We start from the raw sequence: 26,712 nt of genomic DNA, 5'->3' as shown, positions 1-26,712 counted from the left end.
CTGCGTATACTACATGTTTCTCAAGTACAACGGATACTATTCCAAATTCCACATTTCCAGCCATCCTCAACTGTATCCTCTTTTCGCATTATTGATTTTGATGAAAGATTTTTACCATTTAATCAGAATGAAGCTAGAATCTGTGTGCCATCTTATACTCTTCCCTCAATCTTAGCCCTCACATTTAATTATTAAATTTTAAAAAGTTTACCTCTAAAATACTTCTCAAATTTGGCTTCTTTTCTTCTTACTTCTGCTGCCTTCGTTGAGGCAGTGTCTTAATGTACAATTAGTGTCTTTGCACTCTAGTCTAGTTCCATTTTAGAAGAAAGTAAAGAGCATTTATTGTGTTTTTACAGTGTGCCAGGCACTGTGCTACGTTGCAAGGTAGAAAAAGATAAAGTCTTGACCCCTAAATTTGGATGGCCTATGTCGTAACAGACAGGTACATTTTCCCTTTTATTTTCATTGATTTCCCTTTCTTTCTGTCCATCCCACCTTTCCTTTTTCTTTTCTTTTCTTTTATCTTTATGATATAAACTCAGTACAATTAAAATCTGTTGACACTTTCAATCATAACTGTTTACATATAGTGTTGTTTATTGATGAAACTCCTTCAAATCTCATTCTCAAATTTTCCACATGTGAAGATATGAAACGTCAGTACTGAGAGCATTCTTGAGCTATTTAAAAGTACCATGCCTAGTTTTTAGGGTTGTTGAGATGAGATTTTTATAAACTCATAGGAAGGCCTAGAAGGAAAGGAAAAGATTTTAAAATATGAAACAAATTGTAATGTTTTCAAAAGCATTGGAATTTGTTTTGGTAGAATGCATGTTAAATTCTAATATGTCCCCTGAGTATAGCGAATAAAGTAAACTTCATCTTAAAAGATTTTTAAACAAAATCATTTCCTTAAGATTCCTGATGTATTTTGAAAGGGAATTTTTAGTATGCTTCACAACTTTCTATAGCTTCTACAAAAGTGGTTGTCAGATTTAATGCAGCACTTTTCTGTTGCTGATAGGTACACACTGGTGGATATTTTGCGTGCCATCTTACTTTCTTTAGAAGCCATGATTGAAGATCCTGAGCTTCAAGTGAATGGATTTGTTTTGATCATAGACTGGAGTAACTTCACCTTCAAGCAAGCCTCTAAACTTACACCAAGCATGCTGCGCTTGGCTATCGAAGGCCTTCAGGTAATGATTTACAAATTACCCAGTTTCTCAGTCTCCCATGTTTGGCTTACCTGTGATAGAACAACAGAAGATCTTACTTAAGGAATAATAAAAGCACATTTAAAAAACTAGTTTTCAAGCACAAACACTAAAACACTAACTGGACAAAGGATCATAGAAGAAAAGCTAGAAGATGTGGGCCTTTTACTGAATGGAAGCTTGTGATACTTGGCACTAAGCCCTCACTATGTCTAAACATAAGTGCCAGTGATGATCTGGGATTTTTAGCTTGATAATCAGAACAAGCAACATCTTCTGGATCTTAATTATTAGCTATCTAGGCTTTTGTTTGTTTGTTTTTCTTTCCTTTTCTGTGTATAGTTGTTAATTAGCTAAATGTTTGCTTCATGGTTCCATTTAGTTGCCCAACAACTGTTGGAAAGCCAATCAATCATATGTTTTTTGGTATCTAAGATATGGAATCACTGTTTTGAATTACTTCTTTAGACTTAATTGGGGTTTTTTCTGCTCTTTTTTTTTTTTTTTTTTATTGTGGAAGGGCCATGATGTGGAGTTGACAGAGGAATGGTGTATCTTCCAATGAATGACATTTAACTGGTTGGGAATTATAAAATGGAAAATCAGTTATTATTTAGTGGCATGTTATAAACTTAATATCGACGATTTCTTTTTAAGTTTTAAGGTGTCTTTTTTCTGCTCTCTGCTTTGCTTTATGCTACTTTATATATAATGTTTATGGAATAAAATTTAAATTCTTAAAAAGATTTGTAAATTAATTCTTAAGTGGTGTTATTCAGTATTTATTCTCAGTATGTTCAACTTGCTTTTTAGAAGTTAGCAGCAGTTAGTTTTTGTAACGTTTATCACTGAAAATATCACAAAATAACTAATTTTATTGTTGTCATTCAGTAGTCCAGGATGCTAGATTTTTTTTTTTTTTAACTAGAACAACCAGAATTGTCTAGATCTCTGCTTCACAGTAATTTCTGACTGTGTCTATAGGCACCTAAATTGAAGAATGATGGCCTGCTAAAAAAAGGTCACTTCTCCAAGTAGCAGGACATCTTAACCAAATTGAATTCACAGTTTGGGTTTTGCCTCTGGAGTGAATAAGACACACTGATTCTTTTCTCTGATAGGCTTTCCCTGATGCAGATTTCCTGACTTGCTCTTGGTGAGTCAGCCTTGCTCCTACCTTATCTTGAACTACCCTTTCTTTTTAACTCCATAGAGACAGTTAATAAGCGTTGGGAGGGCATGGGGAAACACAGTGTTTGGAAATGTGTGTATCATGTAGAATCAGTCCTAATTCTGCCCTCCTGCCATCAAGCGTGTAAAGTGTTCTTCACTTTATAGAGAAAATTGGTTACCACCAACCATATTACTTAACGCAGAATGGTAACCTAGCCTTTTATAATCGTGATCCCAATTTAACTGGCATTAGGGGTCGTCTAGGCCTTCAGCATATGAAGAGCTGGAGACCTCATATTATTTCCAAAAAATTGAAAACAACAAACACCTCAAGGATAGACTCAATATCTTGCTGTTTGCTAATTTACACACTTTATGGAGTCATTTAATAGTAATATGGTAAGTCCTCGGTGGAGGAAAAAACTGACCACTTGGACATGTTGGGGAACTTCCCCATTACCCATGGCTCCGATCAGGACTTTTTTAAGTGCTGAGGGTCAGCCCAACAGCAGCTACAGCCAGATTAAACCTCTGTGCTTGTGTTAGAGAGGGAAATGGTCCCCCTCCCTGCAGGGACCTCTGCTGAACTGCCTTGTCTCTATTCCCCACCACGGTCCCAAGCCCCTTTCCTCGCTCCCAGGACCCAGACTGAGTAAGCAGGGTTGATTCCTCCTCGTTGCCCATCGGGAAGCCACTTAAAAGAAGGGAGCTCCTCCTGAGAATAAATTTGACACGTTACTAACTTTTAAACTCATTTATTCTCTAGTTCAAATTAATTCTTAAATGCTCTATATCTATGTCTATATCTGTGTCTATGTCTATATCGATATCTATAAACAATGGTGATTCTGAATAGGAATATAAGATGTGCTAAAAATGTTCCATTGTGACAGGTGTGATTTCATATTGACTTTCACACTGAAGTAACATTTTCTGACTTTTCTAATGAAGACTCTTTTATTTTGCACTTACTATGTGAGAAATATTATTGTGTATTGATATGTTTCACACAGAGCATGAATAAACTTTTTTTTTGAGATTAACATGAAACCGTAAAGCGTTTGAAGTAAAGACACATATGCACAATTTTAGATTGTTAAACACAACTACCGCCATCACTAAGACCACCACTAAACCACAATAATAAACCCCTTCCAATTAACCCAGTCAGGGAAATTAAGAGGTGAGAATATTTTTAATACCTCAGTGATAATTTATATCACACTATCATTCTGCTATAATATGTTACTTTTATTTAGGCAAACAAAAAAATATCCTAGGGGATTAAACCAAAAGTAAGGAAAGCTACCAGTGGGTCTAGTGCCAGGGAGGAAACTTAATTTAATGATGTGTATTATTAAGGGATGTAACTGTGTTTTGAGGAGGGCCCATCTCTCTTCCTTTATACAGAGGTGACTGTATAACCTGTCTACCTGCATACACCAATCCCCGTTTTCCTCAAGTATTTTAAGTGACCCAGCTAGAGATAGCACCTTATACTTTGGATAAAAACACAGAGACCATTGCTGTAAGATCCACCTGTGATCACAGTAGAAGGCCAACAGAGAGACACTGTTGAAGGATGGAAACGGGCTATAGAGGCAGACAGACCTGGGTTTGGATGGCAGCCCTGCCACATATCCAATATTTGGGCAAATTACTTAACTTGTTTGGCTGTCAGTCTTCATTTACACCAATTTTAAAGTATTGCATTAGAAATAATACACCTTGCACTTAGCAGGTGATATTAATGATCAAAGTAATTGATGTGGGTAAGCTCATTTTTCAAGTGGCATTTTTTTTGGATGTGTGCTGGTTTTCTCACAATTCAGTGACTACCTGGGTGGTGAAGACTTAAAGATGATTGACTTTGGGAATCTGAAAAATACCATATTTTGCTTTTAGTGCTCAGACTATAGATACACAGATTCCATTTTTAAAAAATCACTTCACTTTCTGGTTAAATAGCATCTAGATATTTTCATGTTAGATGCCAAATAATATATTTTTTTCTTGTTGGAAGCCAAACAAAAAATGAGATTTTTTTCACCTGGTGAAAATTAACCTTTGTTTCTTTTGGGAGAAACTCCAGGCACAGTTGGAAAGGTGGTGATTGTGGAGATAGCTTTGACCTTGAGGGAGGAGCAAGAGTTTGCTAAGGGAATAAGGACAGGAAGGGCATTTTGGGCAGGGAAACTTTGGGGGAGGTGACTTGAACAAACAGACAGCTAGCTATAAAGCATTGAAAGTATGTGATAAATCAGTTTCGATATGGCTAGAGTGAGAAATGAATTGCAACAAATGACCAGAGGTGATCTGGGAAAGGCAGGCTGAGACCTGGCCCTATGGGCTGGAGGAAGGCATGCTGTGTGGTTTGACCTGTGTACTCCAGACATGGGGACACTTGGGACAGGAAAGTGACCTGGTCACTCTTCTTCTTCGGAAAGATCTGCTGGGTAGAAGAATTGACTTGGATCAAAGGAGAGTGGTTAGATATAGAGGACACCCAGACTACCCTGGAGGTACTTATATTGATCCCATTTTGTAGGACAGATAATGAAACTTCAGGGAGTTTCAGACACTTACCTGAATTTTCTCAACTGACCTCAAGGCTTGAGTCCAGGTTGTCTGATTCCAAAGAATGAATGTCTTCCCTGAATCTTGTTGTTTCTGGTTTTTTGTTAATTAAAAAAATTATACAATTTTAAAGGTTACTTTCCATTTACAGTTATCACAAAATATTGGCTATACTCCCTGTGTTGTACAATACATCCTTGAGCCTATTTTACATCCAATAGTTTGTGCCTCCCATGCCCCCTTGTTGTTTCTGTTGTTTCCAGGGCTGTGCCTAAGAAAAAATGGGTAGCCTCAGGTTAAAGTAACTTTCCTCCCCCATGCCCAAAATCCTCACATTTCAGTACAGGTGAAATTTCTTTGTTGGGATAGTCCAGTACTAAAATAGTCACAAATGGCTGACCTTGCACTTTTTTGGACACCAAGTGTCAGAACCATTTTCTTCTTCCCAGTGAGTGGTCTCTTTGAGTGACTACCAAACTCCCAGTTCCCTGTGATGAAGGACAAGGGCAAGGCACTTTTCTGCTAGCCAAAGAGAACTTTTATCCTCACAACCACAAGTTGGTAAGCCACTCATTATACCAATCCAAGGCAATTCTGTACGCTTTCTCTTTGCAGAATCTTCAAACATTTTTTTTAAATGAAAGGCATAAAAGATTTTTTACCAACACAATGCGGCTCCTTGACAGTTAAGAGGCAACATCAGATATTTTCTGTGGAAATAAAGTATTCATTCTTAGTCGGAAGGAAAAGAGAAAGAGAAAATTGTCTTGCACCTTACAAGAATGTAATTGATTAGGGTAGTAACAGGAAGCATCTTAGAAAATCAATACAAGATTAAGTGGATGTGACTTGTTGACTCTTAAGATATCTGCCTGGGAAGCCAATTAAAACATGAAATGTTTGGAAATACTTGGAACAGCTTAGACTGAATTTATAATGAAGCAGTGTGCTTTTAATATTTTTTGGTTGCTGTTGCTCTATTTTAATATTTTTCTTATAAAATATTACCATTCTTAAAACTCTTTGGTAGTGAAAAACTCAAACTCTCTTACGAATCCAGAATCTCTTATTTGTGATTTTTTAAAACATATCCTGACCCTACCTCTGTTGTTTGTTGCCCTTTGGATGTATTTACCTGTTATTCCCCCTTAGCTCTGTTCTGCTGAGTCTCTGTGCTGTTGCTTTCACAATCTCACAGGAATCCCCAAACTCCATGTGCTGAAAAGTACATAATGTATTCAAGAGGTAGCTTGCTGACAAGGGGTTTGGCTGTAACAGAGAATTGAATAGCTCTTTGAATTGCTACCTAAGACTCAGATGTAGGGCCATCAAAAAGTGCCTAAATCAGTGCCAGATATTGTAAGAGCTCTTAATAAATAGGACTTGTGAAAGAATAAAGAATATGTTATCAATTCACAGTACTTAATGCTGGCCCTTTCTTTTGACTCAAAGGTCCAGTGTTACTAGCAGCCACCAATCTGCTAGCTCTGAGAACTCTGGTCATTCATGTGGAAGGCAGAAAGTGCTGCCACTACAAGTTCTGGCTCTGACTGTTTGGAAGCCCAGTGCTACCTAGGGGATCTTGCCAAAAACAAAGGCCATGCTAATGACTTGGAATATCCCTGTCCAGGGCTAGCGGGTGAGGAGCGCCATTAACTTCAGTCTAGCGTTAGCTTATTCAGTCTTCCCGATCTTACCCACAGTTCCTGCTAGCTTTGAAATTGCACATGTGTGTGTACGTGCGTGTGTGTGTATGTGTGTGTGTGTGTGTGTGTGTATGTAGGACAGTTATTGAGAATATTAAAAAAGGAAGTCAGTGGGATATTGAGCAAATTAGGCTTTCATAATAAGACAAAAGGACTCTGCTTTGCAACAGTGTTTTTTGCAATGGTTGTTAACCTACCAATAGTTTTCAGGCTTATAATGCTTCTGGCAATAGCAGAAACCTCTTGCATGCAAGCTGCCTTGTAAATTTAAGGCAGCATGATGGTGCATTGATGGTAGAGGTCTGAAACAATACCTGTCTTCTTGATAATGAACACACGGACTCATGAACTGTATTTATTCAGACAGCCTGGAGGTGGGAGCATTTATTTCCACATTTTGTGTGCACAGTCAGAACCATGTTGAGAAACAGTGACAAGGGCACTGTGTAAAAAAAAAAAAGTGACATTTTGTTCATCACACGCATAGCTGTCTGAGCTAAGTGTGCTTCCTTTCAGTTGTTTCTTAACCTAAAACAAAATGAGTGAAAACCCTAAAGTTGCTTGATTTCATGGTATGAGAATGTGGCTTGGCTGAGAGGTTTAGTCCCCAGAAGTAGGACGTTGGAAGTCTTTTTAAAATCTGACAATAGACATGTAAAAGCTATATATAATATTCAGTTCAGCAAGCAGGCTAAGGATTATATAAACTTTGCTAACAGGCCAGGTTAATTCTGCATATATATGTACATATATACACATACACATAACACATACATGTACCTACATACATGTGTATGTGCCTATATCTCACTATTTTTTCTTGCATTAAAATTGCTTTTTTTTTTTTTTTGATTAGCAGCTAAATCCATTTAAAATGTCTAGTTATAGGAAGTAGCTGTCAACCTTGAAAAAAAAATAGAGATGAGTGCTCTAGGCTTACTTAACATACACTTACTGAATTAAAGTAAGGAGTATCAGTAATTATCCATACAATTTAATACCTGTACACTCTCAACCACTGAAAAGGAGACTAGCTATCATTTTTCTTCTAGTAGCCAAATAATTTAAGCAACAAAAGGGAAGGAAGCAAACACTCTTTCTGTTTGAGTCATTGAGATAATGATAAATGGATAGAAAGTAACTACCTATAATGAAAAACTGAACAGCCATATGAGCTATTCTACATTTCATTTTATTGGCTATGTTAAGACAAGTCCTTAACTGGAGAACAAAAAAAATGAGTAACTGCAAGTTCTCTCTTATTCTTTTTATTAGCAATGTAAATGCATCTTGATATATTCTCTCCCGGTAGAACTTCATTTTTTTCACTCTCTTCAAATCAAAATGGCAAAATGTGAACATTCATTTATCTTAAAAAAATTAGTTTAGATACAACCTTAAAAAAGAAAGGAATCCTGCTGTTTGCAACAATACAGATGAACGTTGAGGACATTATGCTAAGTAAAGTAAGCCAGGCACTGAGAGACAAGTACTGCATGATCTCACTTGCATGTGGGATCTAAAACGTCAAATTCATAGTAACAGGGAGGAGAATGGTGGTTACCAGGGGTCAGGAGGTTGGGGAAATGGGGAGATGCTGGTCAAAGGGTACAACATTTCAGTGATAAGATGAATAAATCCTGGAGACCTAATGGACAGAATGGTGACTATAGTTAATAACAATGTGTTGTATACTTGAAATTTGCTAAGAGAGTAGATCTCAACTGTTTTTAACCACACACACACATAAAAAAAGATAATTATGTGAAGTGATAGATATGTTAGCCTGATTGTGGCAATTATTTTACAATGTATGTGTATACCAAAATATCATGCTGTATACCTTAAATATATCCAATTTTTGTCAATCATGCCTTGATAAAACTGGAAAAAATTAGTTTAAGACCCCAGTGCTATCAGATTTTCCTACAGATGTTGATAAAACTGACATGCTTATCTTTCAAATGTTTAGTCATTTCACCTTCATAAATGTAACCTCCTGGACATCTAAATCAAAATCTTTTGAAATCTCAAATTAAGGTGTCATTTTTGTTTTCTTAAGTTTTAAAATTCTGGTACCATATTGCCAGAATCTTGGAGGTGAGTGATTCTTCTGTCCCATCCATGAGTAGCACTCTTGTTATATTCTGTTAAGATTGATCTGGAAATTAAAATACTCTTTATTCTTCATTTCAACTATTCTGAGGATTTGTTTTTAATGGGCTTAATTTTCTTCATATCAGCAATTGGAGAAGTCACAATAAACTCATAAGAGGAATGCCCCCTTGTATTAGTCCTGGGCTTCTATTTGATGCACAATTTAAAATAGTGTGTTTCTATGGCTTGAGGTCAACTGCATTTTGACAGGCCTCAGTCAGTTGGAATTTTAAGATGTGGGTGAGTGTGAGGTAGTTATATAAGGTAATGATAGCTGCTGTAACAAACAAACGAAAATGTGTGCATTTGCTCAACCATCGCACGGTGAAATCAAATAGGGTGCTTTGATCAAGCTTTGGTGCTTCTCCTAGCGAGTCAGTAACCCACGTTCCTTCCACTTTGTTGCCCTGCCGTTTTCTATGTGTGGCTTCCCGGGTCACTTTGGTCAGTTTCATTACATTTCCCTATAAGGTGAAAAAGCATGGAGCATCACATATGATACATGTCTATGGGCCAAACCTGCAAACAGTGTACATTGTTTATTTGAATTTGAATTCTGTTGGCTAGAAAACTCAGTCAAGTCGACACCCATAACTATAAAGGAGATGAAGAAATGTAGTCTGTGATTCTAGGAAGAAGAGGAATGGTGGACACCTCGTCTTCTCCTTCACAATGCTGATTGCCTAAAATACCTATGATGACTCTTCTATCAGCTCTTTATAGCATGTTTGCTTATGTTCTCTGAAAGGAAGAGGTGATAATTAGACAGTGTTTCAAGAAAGTTTTATTCCGACATTCAAGCACAAAGAAATAAATGCAGTTTTCCTACAATCCATTCTGTGTACTTATTGCAATCTCTGTACCCGACTAGCTTTGCCTAGGTAGGGGTGCTGGCAATTTCTATGTACATGGGTCACTATAGCTATATCCCCATCACAAAGGTAACACAGCTGTGATTCAATCAGTTCAGCGCTCCTAAGATCCCGACTTTAAAAGGAGAAAAATAGTAAATCATTCTTCTTGCGTCTTAAGACTACATGTAAGACGTAATCTTAAATAGTGATATTTTTGTTGCTTTACCTTGAAAGTTAGAAATCCTCTGAATTGGGGATTTAATTTTCATAAAATGAGAATATGACTTTTAAAAAAATTCGAGATTACCTACCTTGAGAAACTCCCCAAAAAAGAATACTAGCTGCTGAAACACTGAAAGGATTTCACTGTAAAGTCTTGTTGCATAGGCTTAAAGACTGAAATCAATGTCAAATTTTAGGATGTAGAGTCCACCAGCTTTCACCATTTTGTCAATATCTATCAAGTGCTTTAAAAACCAGTTGAGGTTTTACTTATTGTTTAGTCATCTAGTGAAAACATGCAAAAAGTCAATATAATTTTAGTACATAAATTAATAAAGTAAAAGTTATACTATCAGTACCTAGTTTTTCAATCATATTGTGTACTATAAGGAATCCACTTTCCTCTTGAAGGTATTCTAGGAGCTCTTTATTTCCTGTTATGACTTTTTCCTCTTGTTTATTAGGTCTGTATTAGAGCTGTCATTATAGAAAACTTTCAGATTTCATTCTTGTGTAATATTTGCTGTGTCTTAGATTTCCTTTCCTCAAGTCCTTGAATTCTTTTCTCTCTTTTTTGTTTTGTTTACATATGTATATATATATATATATATATATATATATTTCTTTTTTTTCCACCTGAAGGAGTACGAGGGAGGTAAAGTTGCAGAACACTTGCATTCTCTAAAGTGTGTTTATTTTTTCACATCGGTTAATAGTTTTGTCTAGATATATAAATATAGATTCAAAATAATTTCCCTCAGTACTTTGAAATCATTATTTTATAGTTGTTAGGCATCCATTATTTCTGATAAGAAGCCTGGATTCAGACAAATTTTTGTTACTTTGTAGGTACCTGTAAAGGATTTTAGGATCTTTTTTCATCTTTGGCATTTACAAGCATGCATCTGGGAGAAGATCTTCTTGTGTCTACCACACCTTAATGAATCCTTCAGTTAGAAACAGAAACATTTTTGTTATTCTTTCCTTTCAATTTTTCTCTGATCCCTTTTCTGGTATTACTATCGCGTGGACATTGTATCTGTGGTCTTAATCCTCTGTGTAACATAATGTTTCTGGATCACATGTTTTTTAATTAAACTTTTCATTTTTATTTTGAAATTAATGTAGATTCACGTGCAGTTGTAAGAAACAGTGCGGAAAGATCTCATATATGTTTTCCTCAATGGTAACATCTTGCAAAAATATTGTGCAATCTCACAACCAGGATATTAACATCGATATAATAGGGATGAAACTCCTGGCTACATACTCAGTCTTCTCTTACATGACCCTGGTGGGGGCTGGGATACCTCATCACAGCTTGATGAGGGTGCTTTCATCCTTAGCTGGTGTGGTTGGGAGTGAGGTCACATGTTTTTGTTTTTGTTTTTTTCTTTTCCTCTAGTGCTTGGCTGGAGTAGAGTAGTTATTGCCTAAACATTTTGTGTGTTGCTAGTATGCGTCTTTCCTGGTCCTTTGGCCAGTGAGAGCAAGCTTTAGTTAGGGCTCTTTTGTCTGTGACCATTTCCAGTTGCCAGTTTCCTGAGCTATAAATCGGGGATACCTGAGGCAAAATCAAGCCCAGGGAATGTGCCAGTATTTTATTCCTTGGGTCCCAAAGTCTCTAGCTGGTCTGCCTTTTTCTTTTCACCATTTATAGTCTTCTTATGTTTGTTTTATGTATACTGCCCAGGTTTTTTAGTTATACTTAATGAGAAGAATAGGGAAAAGTATGATTTGATTATTCTGTCTTTCTGGAAGTGGAAGTTAGAACCACATGTATTTTTCATCTTCTAAAATTTTATCAAATATCTGCTTTAATAAAGTTACTCTGCCTCACTTAGTTTTCAGTGTTGTTGTAAATTTATTATAGTTTGTACTGTTTACTGTCATTTAAATTTGTGGAGGAAGGTGAGGAAATTGTGCTTATTCAGTCTGCCTTATTGACTTGGAAGCTCCTTAACTCCTTAAAGCCAACCATTTTCTAGTTTATGACCACAAGACGATAGAAATGAGGGTCATGAGCCATCATTTTTATCTATAGATAATGATCTAAGGGAGAAATTCTTCTTCTTCTATGTAGTAATAGCTTTTATTATTATGTTCTTTAAATCCCCAGAGATATTCTTCTAGGATTAAATATGGAGTAAATTTATTTCCAAAAACCCAAAAATATTCCAAGAGTTATACCCATAATTCTTTGCAAATCATTATGAACTAAGACTCTAAAGCTTAGAAAACCAGGTTTATTTTCAAGTAGGAGGAAATTCAGGCAGATAGACAATTTTATCACTTGGTTTTAAAAGAAAACCTCAAAAAGATGCTACCAGTCAGACCATTGTCTCTCCTAAGATGGCTAAGAAAAGCACATTCTACCCCACATAAGACAATGATGGGTTGCAACAGAACTGGTAAAGAAACTACATTTAGTGGTATTTGAGGCCTACTGTCTCAACAGGGAGTAGATAATCAGCATCATAATGGGTTACTACTATATGCTAAACTTAGAGCTATAATTTATTCAGTGAAAGGAGGGTAAACCACTCTGCTGTAAATCATAACAGGCTGTTTTCTAGTTTCATAGATATTTGGATCTGGAAAGTGCCTTAACTCAGAAAAGAGCTAATGTGACTTCAATGTTGCATAGAAACCATCAAAGTAGGCTTAGGCTGAATTGAGCAGCACCACGGAGAGCTCCCAGAAATTCCATCGCTGAGCTTTGTCTTTTCCTCTTTGCAGTTCTGGTTTTCTCTTGTCATCACTGCCTTTACAGTAAGCCCCTCTACCTCTTAGAATAGGTCACAGTACTCACAGAAGTAGAGGTTTCCTTCATTTTCCCTGAGTCTCATAGTTTCTATGTTTGAGTCAAGGCTACATTTTTCACGTGGTCCAAGGTTTTACTTTTAAGGCTTTCCTTTTATTATTTAGCTCCTGTTTTCTTGGAATTGTTTACTGGAAACTCATGTATCGGCATTGGAATTAGAACTATCGCCTCTCTTTCCTTTATTCTTGGAATCTTCCCACAAGTTATTTATATCCTAATTTTAAAAACACAAAAACATTCCTAAGTTGGGTAGAGGGTAAGAGAAATGACACTGTGACTTGTGTTTCATCATAAGGCCATGTAAGGAGGAAGGAGATTGTCTTCTTTCACCCATGAAAACTGCTAGGAAAGTCATGGTTTGATTATATGCTTTCTTCATAAAGAGGTATTTGGACAAAAATTATATAGGATATAGTTGAGAGCAGAATTGTCTGTCACCTGACAAGTGCTAGAATAGGTCAGACTTTAGAGGCAAGCATTCCTGGGCTTAAGTCTTGTCTCAACCACATCCAGATTTCAACTTTAGACAGACTACTTAACTGATCGCGGTCATTGTTACCGCATATAAAATGGGAGTGATACCTTCCACCTGGAGTTATTTTGAGGATTAAACAAGATAACATATATGAAAGAGATTGGCATGATACCTAGTCAGAGAGGTCACTTGGTTACTGTCAGTCCTGCCCATGCACTTCTTCCCTGCCCCATGCTGGAGAAGATAATATAAATAAACTATGTAACAAGAAGATTACGTCTTTAGAACAAAATACAGTGGTTATATAATATAATTAATCAACCTAACTTGGCAGATCATGCAAAACTCACCAACTAAAATTAGGTGGGAAGAAAGTCTCCCACCCCCTTTTTCTGAAAATAATGCATCTTTTAAGAAATTAAGTGGGTAATTTTCTCTTTGAAGTTTATAGTCACTACATTTGTTCTTCCAAGTTGTACGATAATGGTTAAATGTGATTATAAAAAGTATTGTGATTTATAACATGTGGAACTCATTGGTTTGTTCCTAGGATGTAAGACTTTGGGGATTTTCACTCTTGGGAATATCACAAATATTTTCTGTTGAAATACATGAAGAGACTTGTATTTACATGATTAATATACATATCTCTCCTCACTGTTTTCAACTAGATGAAAACTTCCTCAATGGCAAGATAACAGTTCTGCTAAATAACTCACCAATTGGCTGGCAAGGAGGATCATATCATTGGTCCTGGGTGGACTAAAAGCATGTTATAGACCTGCAATTCTTAAAACTTTCATAGTGGTGAAATAGGGTGGGATACTCATGGGAGAACATACACTGGAGAGTGCAATATCTAAGACATGCGAAAGCTGCAGGGGAAGTAGTAATCAAAAGGACTATGGTAAAGAGACCTGGTACATTAGAGAAACTCAGTGAAAGGATTTCCTGAACAATGGGGATGACAGGATTCAGAAATACTGCTGGCTAGGTGATGGCATTTAAACACCAGAAGTATGTTGGGTGCAGTTATTATAATGAGTGGCAAGGTCGGAGTGGCAATCATAAGGGCCTGGCCCTAAGGGAGCTATGGATATGGTTATTAAACATGGTGTTCCTATGGGAAAGAAAGATAAGAAGACAATAAATGTTGCTTAAAATATTAAATGAAAAAAAAGAGAAAAGGAATGAAGGCAGATATCCAAATATAAAGTTAGAATATTACGCTTAGTTTCCTGACCTGAGATAGTTCTCAGACTCAGAATCCATGAGCTGAAGGAGAATATAGATCCTTGTGAGAAAGAACCCTGCAGCACCAGGATGTTTCTATGATGGATGATCTTTCAACTGCTAGGAATAATGTTTGCAAAGAGTTTGTGATAATATGGGCAATGATTATTAATAATCTTAAGTGTGTGTGATAGAAACGAATGTATGAAAATATGATCACATTTATGTTGATAATATGTTAAACAAAGAGGAGAAGAAAATGCATTGGAATGTAAGCAATGATTATATGAGAGTTGTAGGACTGTGGAGAAATTTTCCTTTTCCTACTTTCTGCATTTTACACATTTTACCATTGGGAACATAGTATTTTTATCATAAAAATTTTATTTCAAGTAGTCATGATATACAGTAGAAAATAAAGCAAATTATTTAACAAATAAGTATACAATGTGCCGTGTTAAAAAGGTTAGCTTCTATTTTAAAGTGATATTAACATAGTCTGATGAGAAAATTAATAGAATCAGGCAGCTGCAGCTAGCTGCTCATCTTAAGAAAATTATGCAGTGCTAACACATATAGCTGTGATGGGTCACATTTGGGAACCACAAAGGAAATTTACAGTAAGACCTAGGAAAACAGAGTCAGTGGAAATGTAAATATGCTTCCGAGTTAAAGATCAGACATGCTTTAAAAAGCATGTTTTATGAAGCTACCAGGCTGATATATAATCCAAAATATTATGCTAATATACCAGATATGAACTAACCAGTGTTTGGTAGGAGAAAAGAAGGAAGTTGAATTGTTAAACAGCCATCAATAAGCCCCATTTAAAAACATTTTTATGCAAAGCTGAATAAGATAGCCATCGATGAATTAAGTAAAAGACAGAAAGTGGACATAAATTACACCTTATAAAGACAATCATGCTTTTAAACAGTACATCTTATTTCTGCCTACCAGTCGTATCCTTATATTATTAAAATTGGTTCTATAAATGGCAAAATAAATTTTTACAGACAGAAATTGTTTAATAGTTCAGAAGAAGGAGTTGTGGTGTGTGGACTAAAATGCTATAAATGTTTTATGTAAGAGTTAAAGATTGAGCATGTCTTCAAAGATGGCATGATTTGGTATATAGAGATGCATAGGGAGGGAAACAGTGCAGCTAAGTATAGAGCGAAAATTCATACATTGCATTTTGGATACGTTATAAGTCTAGGCAGTCTCATGTGACGAGTTGATGTAAGGTAGGCAAGAAAGATACACTGGAGAAATCTGATAGGTTGAGGTCAAAGTGGGATGGACTTTGAATTTAAACTGTATTTTATGAAGACTGGAGAATCAATGAGTATTTTAAGTCAGAGAACAAATCATGGAAAATGGCCAATTGAAAAACTAATGTGATGTAATTCATTTGTTCATGACTTCAGCCCACCAATATCTATTGAGTGGGATAATCTTAAAGAAAAAAGTTGGAAAAGTGGGAATTTAGGAGACAATTTTATAGCAATCCAGCCCAGAGATGCTGAAAGTCCGCATTAGTTCAGGCCAAGTGATATGAAAAAGAAGGGGAGGGTACTTTTGTCTGTGTCCTTTCCGATTCACATTTTTTTCCTATCCTCCTTTAAATCTGTGTTACCTCTCACCTTTGTTATCTCCAAAGATAAATCAGTGGCCCTGCCTCCAACTGGACCCTGTCCAGTTCCTCCTCAACATGGACATGGTAATCACAGTTGTCTTTCTAAAATATGATCTAGTCACCAGACACTCTCCCCCAGCCCATGTCTTTGCTCACATTGGTCTCTTTGAACAGACAAGAAGTAAGGGTTTTGGCATGGTCCATAGACCCGGAGCTTGTCAGGCTTACCTTAAATGAAACAAACCAGAGGTTTTGACGAGACAGCGGTTTGGGACCTGAATTAGAATTCCATCTGGTTTGCAGGGCAGAAATAGAGACACAGATGTAGAGAACAAACATATGGACACTAAGGGGGGAAAGTGGCAGGGGTAAGGGGTGGTGGGATGAACTGGGAGACTGGGATAGACATGTATACACTAATATGTATAAAATGGATGACTAATAAGAACCTGCTGTATAAAAAATAAATAAAATAAAATTCAAAAAAAAAAGATACTCTTAAAAAATTACATTAGTTGTTACTCATGGTAAAGCCTTTGTGGAAAAGATTTTCTTGAAAAGGTTTATACTTTCATTTGCTCAAGATCTGATGATAAATTGTATTTATGATATTGAATGTACAGAAAAGCACATTCTGTTTTATAAGACTTTTTTAATGAATTAATTTTCTTCTAAAATCTGATCAAATGTTGGTAAATTATAAACAACTATTGACATATTTTAAATATTTAAGGGTTACAGATTCATGACTAGATTCTTCTTTTTCCAGTAGACTTTCTAGACTAATACTAAGTACAAGTGAATGGAAAACCAAGTATTAAAATAACAGAGAGCAACCTAATGTGATCTTTCGTATCTAATTAGGATGCTATTTCTTGGCATTTTATGTCATTCTGTATTGGGCTCTTGACCATTCTGTATAGATCTAAATTAGTTTCAGCAGGTACACAACACAGGAGCACATTCTATGTCAGATGCTGTCATGAAAAGCTTAGCGTGGACGTGGCTAGAATCTTTAGAATCTTAGCATTTGAAGGAAACGTAGAAGTCACACAAGCCATCTTATGTAAGAATTACTTCTGTGGTAGTCTTAAGAGATGATTCTGCAGCTTCCGTTTATACACAATCTGAGCCTGCTAGCACAGCACCTCAAAAGGCAGTCCTTTCCATCTCTGAGTTTGGCAACAAAGCTCTTTCTTAAATTCAGCTAAAATCTGCTTCTGAATCTTGCACCCATTGGTCCTTATACCAACTCATGAAGACAGGATCAATGTTACTGCACCTAGTACCTGGCCCTTTACATAACAATATTTCAAAAACATAGAGTGCTGTCCCTTTGAACATTTGGAGCTATCTGATATTTTTTATTTTATGATTTTCTTCTCCAAATACCAATGGCCTGTTCCTCCATCCTTTCTCTCATGACCAAGTTTCTAAATAGTGTATCATTCTAGTTTCCTTCTTCTAAATTCAAAACACTTTTTTTTCCAGTTTATCCCCAAGTAAAAAAATAATTACTCCACATGTGTTTGGATCAGTGTGGCAAATATTTCCCACCATTAGTAAAGTATATTATTAAATAGCCAAAGATGATGTTAACTTAAAATCGCAAATGCTCTGTAAAAGTGCAAATAACATACTAAAGAGGGAGAAAGGAAAGGGCAGTTATATTTTACTTAAGGAAAGGATTAAGAAAAAAGGTATCCGTAGAAGGCCCTGCAAGGATTTTGAGAGAAGGGAAATGCATCGTTAAAAGCATTACATGCTGAGGGACAGTTAGGGGAAAAAACAGAGATGAATATGTACATGATGTACATGATGGGTATTAGCAAGTAGATTAATTTAGTTGTATATTAGCATTCATGAAAAAGTAAAGTAGGAAATAAGGTTGCAAAAGTTAATTGATACCAATAGTATAAGGTCATGAATGCTACTCTAGAGTTCAAATTTTTTTCTGTGGGTGATCAGTCAAGTTTTTGACTTGACAGGGAAAGTATATTTTAATAGAAAATCTAGTGGACCTGTTATAAAGGACCTGTTATCAAGTTTTTGACTTAACAGGAAAAGTATATTTTAATAGAAAATCTAGTGGACCTGTTATAAAGGACCTGTTATCAAGTTTTTGACTTAACAGGAAAAGTATATTTTAATAGAAAATCTAGTGGACCTGTTATAAAGGATGGGTTAAACAGGGAAACACTGTAACAATTGCAACATGCTGTTGGTTCACTTAAGCATATCATCAACTGCACTTATAGCAAATACTGTCTGATGATGGAATTCACAGGTAGCAAGGAACCTGTGTATTAAAACACAGATTGATGAGGCAGTTTTTGTTAAAACTACTGTGAGAATAGTTCTCATGAATCGTCTTACATGGAGAAGGCTATTGGACTTGAAGGTGCATCATACTTACTTAGTGAAATGCTCATAACCTCTGTACACCAGACCTTTAGCGAGCCGTACAGAGAGCCGAGTCAAAGCTCTGTCACAGCTCTGCAATGCTGACTGGAAAAAGGCAGGAAGTTACAGTTTATCACCATCACACTCTTGCCTTATAATATCCCAATGTCTCCTTTTATGTCATTTTTTTTCTTATTTCTTTGAAATTGGCTTTTAAATAGGCTGTTAATAAAAGTGTGTACATTTAGTTCTTTTCTTGTTCAATTCTATCTGTGTCTGATCTTTGATCTCTCTCTGGTCTTTGATGTCATCTCTGGTCTTATGGAGCTATTATAAGAGACAGATAAGAGACTGGATTCTTGAATTCTTTGTGTAATATTTAATCTCCAGTGGAGTCCCAGTTATCCAAGAACCTTATCTCAGGTTCTGTTTTAATGTTCTCAGCACTATGGGAGAGAGAAGCAGGAACGAGTCATGTTGAAGTCAAGCTTTATGCCACCTAAAACTATATGTTCTTCAGACTCATATATGACTGCTTAGAGAATTGCTCACTCCCTGCTAGCTAAGCGTAAAGGTCAGCCCTGTCTTCAGTAACATTTTCTTTAGATCTGCTTCCCTTTGTCTTTTTTTTCATAGCTCCAAACTGGACTTTGCTGTCCAGGTAGTATTGGAGTGGAACCAAGGTGGGCAGATCCAAATGACAGCACATGCTTTCTTCTTCATGTTAATATCTGAGACTAAAACTTGCTCTGCCAAGCTAGATGGAGTAAATCCTAGGGCCTTAACTGCTACTTTGCTTGCTATGCATTAGGACGGGGTTGAAATCATTTTCTAAGGAGAATCTTAATCCTGCCTGAAAGGTTATCATTCAGCTCGTCACAGAGTAGGGGAAGGATGAATTTCTGTTGTGTTAGGTGTCTCTATTAGGCCACCTCTAAAAGTTGCTTGTTTTCACAAGCAAATGCCAATTCTAATTCCAGCTCACATGTCTACTCACAAATCTGATGAACTTCTAAGTGACTATTTCCAGAAGATTTTCAGGGATTATAACTTCAAATTCTGCTGCTAAAACACCCAGGGATATATCTGTACTAACTAGTACTACATATACCTTACTGCATTAGTCTCATTATTGAGAATCTTGGTCTTATTTTTCCTTCTTTTATACTTAACTCCATTTAAAAATATTATATCAAGATATTTACTTCTTCATAAAAAATAAAAGAACTTATAACTTAAAGTAAAAGACCTTTTCCCCACTATTCACTGCCAGTATCTTATAGTCGTCTTTTCATAATATTTACTCATGAAATTCTTTTTATTCCTTTAAAAATCATTTTTCTTTTAGCCCAGTAATTTTCTCTTCTAATTTGTCTAATTGCTTTTTAGTTTTGCTACATGACTATCATCCTGTATTGTTTTTCAGTGAATTCCTGGTTTAAATCTACTGTTTCTTGTTTTAAAATATCTTTCTTCTTGTTTTCATGCCCATCTGTATTGCCTCTGTTTTATTCATTAGACTTTTAAATCCCTCAACTATTCTAAAAATGCTTTGAAATAATTTATGTGAACCTGTTTTTTTTCTCCACTCCGCTCACTATTTATGGTTTCATTTCCTCAAAAAATTGCCTTTCCCATCATTTTAATGAAGTCTCAGGAGTAAGGGAGGCAAATGCACATGCCCAGTTTGTCATTTTAAATCAGAAACTACTCATTTACTTTAAAATAAAGTGTTGCATCATTGTAAGCCACCAAAATGCTCTCTGGTAAAACATAGAATATAACATTTTTATTTCAACTAAATGGCAAAATCCATGGGTGGCAGAGATGGTATCTTACTCACCATCACTAAGGGAATGGCAAAAAGTGGGGCTTAACGAATGTTCCTTAAATATATATATAATCAATAAAATGTGAAGCTCTTTTTTGCTTAAACTAAGAAAATGATAAAGGTGGGTGTTGGCTGTAGAGTGACTGAAGCAGTGTCACTGCTACAGGAGTATGTGCAGTATTTTCTTAGTATGATACTTAACTCTAATATTCAAAATTTGGTCTCTTTCTCACTAATAGACAAAAAATTATATCAGAGTGGACTAAGAAGTAGATTTGAAACTATGGTAGAGTCCATGCTCACCTTAACTAACAACAGTTTGATTAGAACTTTAATCCTTTAAATTTTTAAACTTTCTGTGTCTCCGTTTTCTCAGTTATAAAATTAAGATCATGTAATGACAGACTTGTCCAAGAGGCTATGGGCATTCTGTATATCATAAACACCAAAGTTTTATTTGTTGTCTGTTGGTTCTTTATCTATGTCAGAATTTTTTAAAAAATTAATTATTTCTCAGTTGTATATTTTTTCCTAGTAATTTTTCTCAACCTTTAGATATGTATTTTTTATTCAGGTTTGGGGTTTGTTTTTTTCATGTTGGCATATTAATCTTTTTTTGCTTTAACAGAAACATTTCAAACTAACATTATTTGGCTCATGAAATTGAAAGGTATAAAATGGCAAGTTAATTTTCAGCTTTTTCTAGGGACAGAATTGTTTCCTTAAAAATCAACTTTTATTTATGTTTCAGAGAACAACATAGTGATATATTTGGAAAATAGTTTTAATTTACATCTTGAGAAGAAGTAGATTTTGTTCTTTTTGTGTCAAATTTATATAGCCACAGTAATATTAGATATAAATATTAGAACGTTGAACTGGTAGAGGGATAAACACATAGAAAAATGGAGCAAAATAGAGAACCTAGAAATAGACTTACACAAATATGCCCTGGTTTTTTACAGAAATGTGAGAGCTATTCAGTGGAGGAAGTATAATTTTTTCAACAAATGATGCAGGAAGTAACTGGACATCCATAGGCAAAAAAATGAATCCTGACTTAAACCTCAAACTTTATGCAAAAATTAACTCAAAATGGATTATGGAATTAAATGTAAAACACAAAACTATAACTTATAAAAAAATCAAAGAAAATCTTTAGGATCTAAGGCTAGGAAAAGGTTTCTTAGACTTGATGTTGAAAGCACAATCTATAAAAGAAAAAAAATAAACAAATTGAACCTCATCAAAATTAAAGAAATATTTACTCTGTGAAACACCCTGTTTAAAGGATGAAAAGACAAGCTACAAGCAAGGAGAAAATATTTGCAAACCACATATCCGAGAAAGAACTTTTATCTAGGAAACAAACAACTCTTAAAAAGTCAACATTTGAAAAAACCTCCAATAATAAAATGAGCAAAGTAAATGAACAGATATTTCACTGAGGAGGATATACAGATGACAAATAAGCATGTGAAAAGATGGTCAACATTTTTGCCTTTAGGGAAATGCAATTAAAACCACAGTGAGATATCAGTATATACCTACCAGAATTGCTAAAATAAAAACAAAAATAAAAACAGTGAAAATACTAAATGATGGTAAAGATGCAAAGAAACCGGATCTCTCATACATTGCTTGTGGGAATGTGAAATGCTGCAGCAATTCTGAAGAACAATTGGCAGTTTTCTATAAAACTAAACATGCAACCATATCACCCAGCAATTTCACTCTGGAGCACTTATCACAGATAAATGAAAACTTATGTTCACACAAAACCCTACACACAAATATTCTTAGCATAATAGCCCCAAACTGGAAGCAACCCAAATGTCCTAAAATGAGTGAATGGTGGTACATCCATACTATGGCATACTACTTAGTAATAAAAAGGGGAAAAAATGACTGTTGCTACATACAACAAGTTTGAAGTATATCAAGGGCATTATGTAAATGAGAAAAGCCAGTCTCAAAAGGTTATATACTGTATGATTCTACTTGTATCTAAAATTCTCAAAGTAACAAAATTATAGAGATGGAAGACAGATTAATGGTTACCAGAGGTGAGGGATTGGGGTCAGGTTGGCTGTGACTCTCGAGGGGTAGCAGGAGGGAGCCCTGTGGTGATAGATCATTTCTGGATCTTGAATGTGGTGAGCTACACAGATGGTACAAATTGCACAGAAGTACCTACAAACACACTCACAAATGAGTACTTGTAAAACTGATGTCATCTGAGTAAGCTTTGTGGATTGTACAAATATTCCATTGGGCGAGGAAGGGGGAGTGGTGCAGGGGGTCTCTCTTTCAGTTTTGCAGCTTCCTGTGAGTCTATAATTAAAAATTTAAAAATCAGTGAGTAAATAGATAGATACAGGTACCTTCTGAATGGTGAAAAAAGTGAAAATATTATAGAGTCTGGATCTCACCACCAACATCATGTCAATGTATACTTAAAACAATAAATACTTGTTGAATGAGAAATAAACTTTTATTACCTCTTTTGAAGAAGACCATAGAATAACATTCAGAATAACGTTTTTATTTTGCATCATTGAAAGAAGTAGAATAGTTTTTGCTGTTTTGTTTTGTTTTTGATCAGATCTATATGGCAGAGACTATTGGAGAGATAAAAGCAACACTTTTTAAACCCCAGGGTCTTGAACAGTCCCCAGTATATTTTATTTTATTTTATTTTATTTATTTATGGCTGTGTTGGGTCTTCATTTCTGTGCGAGGGCTTTCTCTAATTGCGGCAAGCGGGGGCCACTCTTCATCGCGGTGCGCGGGCCTCTCACTATCGTGGCCTCTCTTGTTGCGGAGCACAGGCTCCAGACGCGCAGGCTCAGTAATTGTGGCTCACGGGCCTAGTTGCTCCGCGGCATGTGGGATCTTCCCAGACCAGGGCTCGAACCCGTGTGCCCTGCATTGGCAGGCAGATTCTCAACCACTGCGCCACCAGGGAAGCCCAAGCAGCACCTTTTTTTTTTTTTTTTTTTTTTTTTTTAATAAATTTATTTTATTTATCTATTTATTTGGCTGTGTTGGGTCTTCGTTTCTGTGCGAGGGCTTTCTCCAGTTGCGGTGAGCGGGGGCCACTCTTCATCACGGTGCACGGGCCTCTCACTGTCGCGGCCTCTCCTGTTGCGGAGCACAGGCTTCAGATGCGCAGGCTCAGTAGTTGTGGCTCACGGGCCCAGTTGCTCCGCGGCATGTGGGATCTTCCCAGACCAGGGCTCGAACCCGTGTCCCCTGCATTGGCAGGCAGATTCTCAACCACTGCGCCACCAGGGAAGCCCACCAAGCAACACTTTTTAAAGTAAAATCTACCCCTTTGGTAATATTTACTTGTAAAGGAATTTTTTGATGACTTTACCTAAAGGTGGGGGTTATTTTTTTAGAGTTAATACATAGAACTTCGTGTGGAGCTTTCCATCAAATACATACATATGTACATACATGAACACAGATAAGACCCATGTTAAAGGAATTGTAAGTAGATGACAGAAAAAAAGGAATATGATCAAGACCTGATCCAATGACAAACTACATGGATGGGGTCGGGAGAGTGTTGAAGTTGGAGAAAAGGTGTAGCTGTCTGTGTTTTGTCTCCAAAATCTCTGGAATCCACCAAAATTGTAACTCACGGTTGAGCCATGGACTATTCTAAAGATTAGAGGGTGAGTTTTTAAAAATTACACAGAACAAAATATCAGCCTAAATATGTCACATACTTCAATTTTTAAAATGACATGCATTGCCCCAGTCAGATTTACACGTTATATAAAACGGATATCTACCAGCTTTGTCACTAGTTCAGAATTGTTGTGTTCCCTTCAAGGGCAGGTGAAGGGCAAGGAATGCAATCTCTTCTACTCATGAATTGCAAGGAAGAGGTTGAAGCTACGGAGCTTTCTTAAACACATACATCCATGCATACAGCAATCATTGGAAATAACATTTCTTTGTTCAGGAAATCTGTGCTTTCTTGAGGATTTTCTGCAACTTTATGTGGCTGGGCTAGAATTTTATTTTATTTTTTATGTATATACCATGACAGAGATTATGGAAAGAAAGACTACAGCTGTGTGTGGTTGCCCTGATATGAATGCTTGGACAAATAAAGATGCTTCCATATCTTGTTCATGCAAATTGGCAGACCAGAGACTAATATGAACTCTCCAGTTCCTGTGCACTCAAGGAGGCCTTGAGTGCATAGGAATGCTATGGGGGGATAGTTAAGTGCCAATCTTTGACATCTCCACTCCGATGAAATGCCCCATGGTGCAACAGCTTGTTGAATACAGCTTCCCAAGGAGCTTTATTTGGAGGAGGACTTTGCAGCAATGTGAAGGCAAACTTCCAGGCAATAGCTTTGGATGATTATTACTGCCAATGAAGTCACAGAAGGTAAAGCAAAAGGAAGAAGAATCCTATACAGCGCACATGAATTTCCTGTAGGTTTAATTAGAATCTTCTCAAATTGACCAAAATCGATAAGTATCTTTGATTTTGTAATAAACACAAGGAAAGCACGGTAAAAATCTTTGAAGCATTGAATTAGAAGTTCTTTTTTTTAGAGGTACATTCATTACAAGTTTTCAGATTTTGGAGGTGGAGGGGGGTGACCATCCCAAGCTATACCCTTGCTTCCTTCCTGTTGTAAAACTAACAGGTGAGAGAACGTAAATATTCCCAGATTAGCTAAACTGAGACATCATCCTCCTTACCCCTGGCCTTGCAGGAGACATTCAGAGACTGAATGGGAGCTCCTCATTAGCAGTGTCAGACAGAGGGGCTGCCTACACCCTGAGCCTCGGCCGTGCTGTTTTTTATATGTGCTTCTTTGAAGGACACGTGCCTGAACATCTTTAGACCCTCTCAAGCTATCTTTATAATCCACTGCCTCACCATCCATATGGACACCACATAGTCTTGGAAGGAGTTGGTAGAGCTAAAAATGTTCTGGCAAATGATTGGAAAACATCACACTGGCTTCAGTGACCTCTTCTCTCCAATGCCGGCAACATGATATTGGTCAAGAACTTCAATTAGGGAGACAGATGTGTATTATTATCATTTTAAAATTTACAGGTGTCTGTAGCCTTTTAAAATGTTTTTCAGTGTATTCATGAATCTCCAGTTTTTGCTCTGTTTCTGCTTTTCTATATCTCTACTCCAGTCTGAGCTATCCAAACTTGGGGACATCGCCACATGGCCTACTGCCACTTGAAATTCGACATATCACACTTCCCCTCAAATATAATCCTTTTCCTCTTTCAGTTTCTAGTACAAGTAGTGGTTTCTCAACTAACCAAGATTGAAATGTACCAGCCTACTTTCAGCCATTCTCTTGTAGGCTCCCTCTTCAGTATTCACCATATTTCTGACGAGTGTATCTTGTTTTCCTTTTATAGTTAACACCTTAATATGACTCGCATTCAGCTTTGTTACCTGCATAGTGCTAATAGGCTTGACCTCATGTGTCCATCCTCCCTTTCTCCCTACTTGAAATCAAGTAAAGTAGGATATTTTTTTAAAATTTTTATTTATTTATTTATTTATTTATGGCTCTGTTGGGTCTTCGTTTCTGTGCGAGGGCTTTCTCTAGCTGTGGTAGGCGGGGGCCACTCTTCATCGCGGTGCGTGGGCCTCTCACTATCGCGGCCTCTCTTGTTGCAGAGCACAGGCTCCAGACACGCAGGCTCAGTAATTGTGGCTCACGGGCCTAGTTGCTCCGCGGCATGTGGGATCTTCCCAGACCAGGGCTCGAACCCGTGTCCCCTGCATTGACAGGCAGATTCTCAACCGCTGCACCACCAGGGAAGCCCAAAGTAGGATATTTTGCAAGGCTTCATCAAACGAATTGGGCAGGTGAAAACATAAAAATCACTGTTTCATATTCCAAGAAATGTGCACCAGAGACACCCAGGACTCTTATTCCATCCTTATCTCCATTGGTTCCCAAGTCTTACTCCAGCCCCATCCCATCCCTAACCCTCACCACCTTATCCCTGCTGCGGGTGAGCATGTGGTAGGTGAGCATGATGGGAGGACCTGGTGGATGGATGTGTGTGTCACACATCACTTGGTCATTAAAAAACAAAACGACAAAACTAACACTCTAGTTGTTTTTTATTTTTAACCTGAGACAGAATGTCTCTACGTTAAAATGGTTGCACTAAAACATAAATATTAAAATGTCAAATTTCCATAACAAACTACACAACCCTGCTAGGTTAATGTTCCCCCAGCACGACTGCAACATGCCACTCTTCTCAAGGAGACCTAGTGCAAGGTGCACACGAACTCTTCTGTGAGACAGCTTGGATGGTTCAGGTGGCCTGCAAAACCGTCTTCTCAGCTGTGCTGCCAACACTTCTTCACACTTACCT

The 26,712-nt window shown here is 36.7% G+C and overlaps 1 protein-coding gene across 1 annotated transcript in view; it reads left to right on the top strand.

Moving 5' to 3' along the window:
- CLVS2 (clavesin 2) overlaps positions 1 to 26,712 on the top strand; it is a 63,336-nt gene that overhangs the window by 10,553 nt on the left and 26,071 nt on the right. Inside the window, exon 2 of the mRNA XM_068551490.1 lies at positions 1,028 to 1,202. Coding sequence (XP_068407591.1) covers positions 1,028 to 1,202 — 175 coding nt within the window. The remainder of the gene's footprint in view (positions 1 to 1,027; positions 1,203 to 26,712) is intronic.

The sequence above is a fragment of the Eschrichtius robustus genome, chromosome 9 (assembly GCF_028021215.1).
Source record: "Eschrichtius robustus isolate mEscRob2 chromosome 9, mEscRob2.pri, whole genome shotgun sequence".
NCBI classification, from domain to species: Eukaryota; Metazoa; Chordata; class Mammalia; order Artiodactyla; family Eschrichtiidae; genus Eschrichtius; species Eschrichtius robustus.
This window is presented reverse-complemented; position numbering and strand designations above follow the sequence as displayed.